The sequence below is a fragment of the Leishmania donovani genome, chromosome 6 (genome assembly GCF_000227135.1).
Source record: "Leishmania donovani BPK282A1 complete genome, chromosome 6".
In the NCBI taxonomy this organism is placed as follows: domain Eukaryota; phylum Euglenozoa; class Kinetoplastea; order Trypanosomatida; family Trypanosomatidae; genus Leishmania; species Leishmania donovani.
Window position 1 is genome coordinate 45,150 of NC_018233.1, and position 4,244 is coordinate 49,393.

The 4,244-nt window shown below is 62.6% G+C and overlaps 1 protein-coding gene across 1 annotated transcript; it reads right to left on the reverse strand.

Moving 5' to 3' along the window:
• Positions 1-1,413: 1,413 nt before the first annotated feature.
• Positions 1,414-3,219, reverse strand: LDBPK_060110 (hypothetical protein, conserved; the record flags this gene model as incomplete). The annotated part of the gene is made up of 1 exon (XM_003858271.1): positions 1,414-3,219. One exon carries the CDS (start codon positions 3,217-3,219, stop codon positions 1,414-1,416), a length of 1,806 nt encoding a protein of 601 aa, XP_003858319.1.
• Between the last annotated feature and the right edge of the window lie 1,025 nt (positions 3,220-4,244).

The window sequence follows — 4,244 nt, forward strand, 5'->3', positions numbered from 1 at the left end:
CGCTGTAGCTAAGCCTGTGCCACGACAGCGGCAGCGAGTTGCGAAGGGAAACAGTATAGGTTGCCTAACGCGCCGCTCTAAAGTTCCTAAGCGGATGCTGGCCAGCAGATGGTCTGCTCAAGAGGCGATTTGAACGCGGGCTCGTGCAGCTCATCATAACCAGGCGTGTGGCGGTCAGAAGGCTCATCTGCCTGCCAGTAGTGCGCTGCTTGCTTGTTGCTCTGCGGGCAGCCAGTGCGTCGTTTGCCGACAGCCGTCATCAGTCTATGTCATACTTGGCGCTCCGGTGGTGTTCGTCGTGCAGAGCCAGCAAGGAAAAGGCGTGGCGGAGAGGCGGAAGTGGACTGTGAAAGAAGGCACGCACGGTGCCGATGCAAAAACATGCACAGATAGAGGGCACCTGTCCAAACACGTTGGTGTATTCCCTGTAGAGAGAGCTGCAGGGCCGGAGAGGAATCGGCGAATCAACATCGTCAGTCGAACCTGCCGCGTGCGCCTACTGTCATTGCTTCGTTGGTGTTGTCGTCGGTAAGCGAGGGAAGAAGGACGGAGGAGAGAGCCGAGCAACGCAGGATGTGCGGTGGCGGTGGCGGGTGAAGAAACGGAGTAGTCAGACGCAGGCGCAGAAAAGCCGCCAGAGAGGAAGAGATAGGGAGAGCAAGAGTCGCCTGGTGGGGGAAGGGGGAGGGGTTGTTCGACGTGTGTTGAACCGTATACACGCGTGGAGAATCTGGGAAAGGGATGGAGGAGGAGGTGGTGGTGGTGGCTGGGTGGGCGGTGATGGTGGTGGTGGCAAGTCACACTAACGATACCACCACCACCCCCTCCTCCTTTCTTAGCTGAGCGCGGGTCTTCCAGTTCGTCTTTGTCAGACTGCTTATCTTCTGCGAGTACATGGCATGATGCACACGCAGAGGTACCGAGGGAGAAAGACGAATTCAAGGGCTGAGGAGCGGAAAGGCAAGAGGCGACGGTGGGCAGCGGGCGGTTCGGGGAGCGTTATGTCTCCCTTTTTCGTGGTCTTCTCCCCTGACTTCCTCGCGCTCGCCTTCCGATTGGCGCATCGCCGCCGCCGTTGCAGTTCCCCCCCCCCAGCTCGCTGCTTTCCGCTTCAGCTTTTATATGTAGATTCTAAGCCGTGCAGATCTGCTGTGGTTGGAGGGTGCTCATGTGTGTGCGGCTCACGCTCGTCGCCGTCGTCCGGATGCCTCTGACATCTGTGCACCGGAAGAGTCCACCGGTGCGTGTGTGCGCTCTGGAAGGAGGAGGGCGTCGGCGTATCGACACTAACGGAAGGGTTGGGGGGGAGGCTGCGAGTGTAGTTGAACGGGCGGTGTGAAGGCGTGCGCTACAAGGGCAGAGAGGGCGCACCACAAGAGTCCACATGCACGGCCACGCTCGTCACGCGCGTCGTCACGACTCTCCTCCGGTGCTGGCCCAGGCGGCACGACGACCCTCCGTCACCACCTTCAGCAGCCCCACCTCGTTCAGGTCCACCGTGCTGCGCACCCCGCCGTACACGTCGTGGTAATAGACGTGCACCACCGCGGCAAATGCTAGTATGGCTTCCATGAGCGACGTTGGGCCTTGTCGGGTGGACAAGAGCGTCTCGTTGCTGCCCTGGCGGAAGCGTACGTAGAAGTACGGTTCGCCGGTGTCGCCAACGTAGAGCGCAAGGTCCTGCGTCTGCAGCCCTGTCTGGTAGCCGAACAGCACGTATTCCTTCAGCCCCTTCACCGACGTACGCAGTACGTGCAGGAGGAGATGGGCGTCGCAGGGGAAGCCGCTGCGCCACGTCTCCACATCACCGCCGCTACTGTTGTATGAGATAAGATAGCGTTGCTTGGCGAACGTCCGCAAACGCTGCAGCACGTACTCGCGGCAGGCCGTCAGCTCGGCATTCGAGGGTCGCGACGCAGACGAGGAGGGGAAGGTTCCGCTGACGTCGAGACGCGCTTCTAGCGTGAGGCGCTGATCGTACCGCAGCGCCATATCCAGATCCTGCATCCCCTGCTGCGTCTGACGGCAGTGCCCCTTCTCCCTCAAGAGGGAGACCAACTTGGTTTCGTGCTGAGGAGCGGCGGCTACGGAGGGTACCGGTGCCGGGGGACCCCAGCGCATTGTGGACGCCGAGGTCATCGCTGCCGGCTGCGGATGCGATGGCGGCACCGGTGCAAGCTCCTGCAGGGAGTGGTGGCAGTCGTACGCCTCGATCTGATGCTCGTTGAACCAGCGGTCGCACTGCTCCACGTCGGCCACCAGGCGGCGACACACATCACTCATCCACTCCCGTGTGCGCTGGAGGGTCTCCTCGAGGTGGAAGATCCCGAGCTCCGCCCAGGGAATGGACAACGACGACGACGAGGGCGAGGAGGTGTGCGCGCCGAAGGCGGCGGGTGCTGCAGTGCCGCTGCGGCCGCGCTGATGCAAAGGCTTGTTTTCATACAGTACCGAGATGACATCGCGCTCGGCAGCGTCCACTGGACCGCTATCCACGCCACCGCCACCCGCCGCAGCAGCGCCACCTCTATCGCGGTAGCGAAGCGCAACTGCACCGGAGAGCGCAGCTTCCGCGGAGCGCCGCTGCTGCTGCTGTGCGTTCTCGCACGCCAGGAACCACTCGAGGTCCTTCTCGGTGCGCATGGGCCGCGTTGGGTCAAATATGCTCTTCTGCCGGGCCAAGGCGGCGGCGGCAGCTGTCGCATCCGCCGGCACAGCGCCGCGAGTGCCGCGTGGCAGGTTTCCATCGGATCGGCGCCGAGCCCATGCCGGCACCGCAATCGTGCTGATCTCCTTCATGAGTGATGGCTGACTTGCGTTGTGGGCGGTAGCGGTGCCGGCCCTCGTTCGGCCACCTCGCGTTCTCTCGCGGGCAGTTGCCGTGGCCCCAGTGTTGCCGGCCGGCGCTGCGCTCGCAGCGGGGCATAAGACGCAGTGTAGGAGGGCGCGGAGGGCACCGCAGCCGACGCTGCCGTAGAGCAGCCAGGGTCGTGCCCTCTCCACCCAGTCGTCCTCCACCACCTCCACGAGCACACTGTCGATCCACACATGACGCACCGGCCGCGGGTACCGCCACACGTTGTACGTGCAGACAATGTAGAAGCTGAGAAACACCACGGTGAGCCACGTTAGGTGCCACATGCGCGCCTGCCACCCGTGGCGGCCGTCCCGCTGCTGCCGCTCCACGTCAAGGAGGGTGCGGGAGTGCGAGTAGCGCATTACGGGCTGCCGGCGTCACGTCGCAGTCTGCCTAAACTGTTCCCTCGAAGATGTGGGAAGGACGCGCGGGTGGCAGTCAGTGGCGGCGTTCCTCAGAGCGCGCAGCAGCGCAAAGTCGCCCACCTCCTCCTCTTCTCGATCACTGCCGAACTGGCCAGTGGGGGCGGAGAGAGATTTGTGGCTAGAAAACAAGAGGCCACAACGATACGCGATGGCAATGATGTGCGAGTGGCCCGACACGGCATGAAGAGAGGAATGGGGATGTGGTGGCCGATGCCCCCGCCTAAACAGGAGTTGGATGCAGAGGGGAGGCAATAGCAGTCCACCTGAGCCTTATCTGCGTTTCTCTGCGCGCACACGCTCACGCAGCCACAAACAAGGATGCGCTAGAGATAGCTGAAGAGGTGCACGTGCGAGTTGGAAAAAGAGAGGGGGGAGTTGGAGAGTATCTTACTCATATCGACGTGCACGCACTCATAGCTGCAGGGCCTGCACAGGGGCAGGAGAGGGAAGAGTGAGGGTGGACGTGGTGTGTGTGTGTGTGTATGTGTGCCGTTCGCCGCAGACCATCCGCGTGAAGCAAGAACAAGGCAGAGGGCATGAGAAGGGAGCACGGAAAGAAGAAGCAGATCTTGCTGCCATTCCTCCCTCCCTCACCCTTCCCCACTTGGAGACACGGACGCGCATACGTGTCCGCGATGGCAGTCACGACTCAGAGGGCGCACGCACCCCTAACGCTGCCGTTGCACGTTTGATTGTTCCTTCCGTGCCTACACAACCACAGCACCGCCACACGCGTACACGGGGGGGGAAAGAACAGAGAAAGAGTCCATGCGAGACGATGAGGGGAGTGCTGGCATCGACGATCGGGAGGAGAGGGCCATTCTCTCGGGTACGTGCGCGTGCACCACCTCCGTCTCGAACGTACGCACAAGGAGAAGGGGGTGGACGGGAGTGAGAAAGGCGGGTGTGTGTGTGCGTGTGTGTGTGTGTGTGTGGGGGGGGGGGGGGGGGGGGGGGGGGGG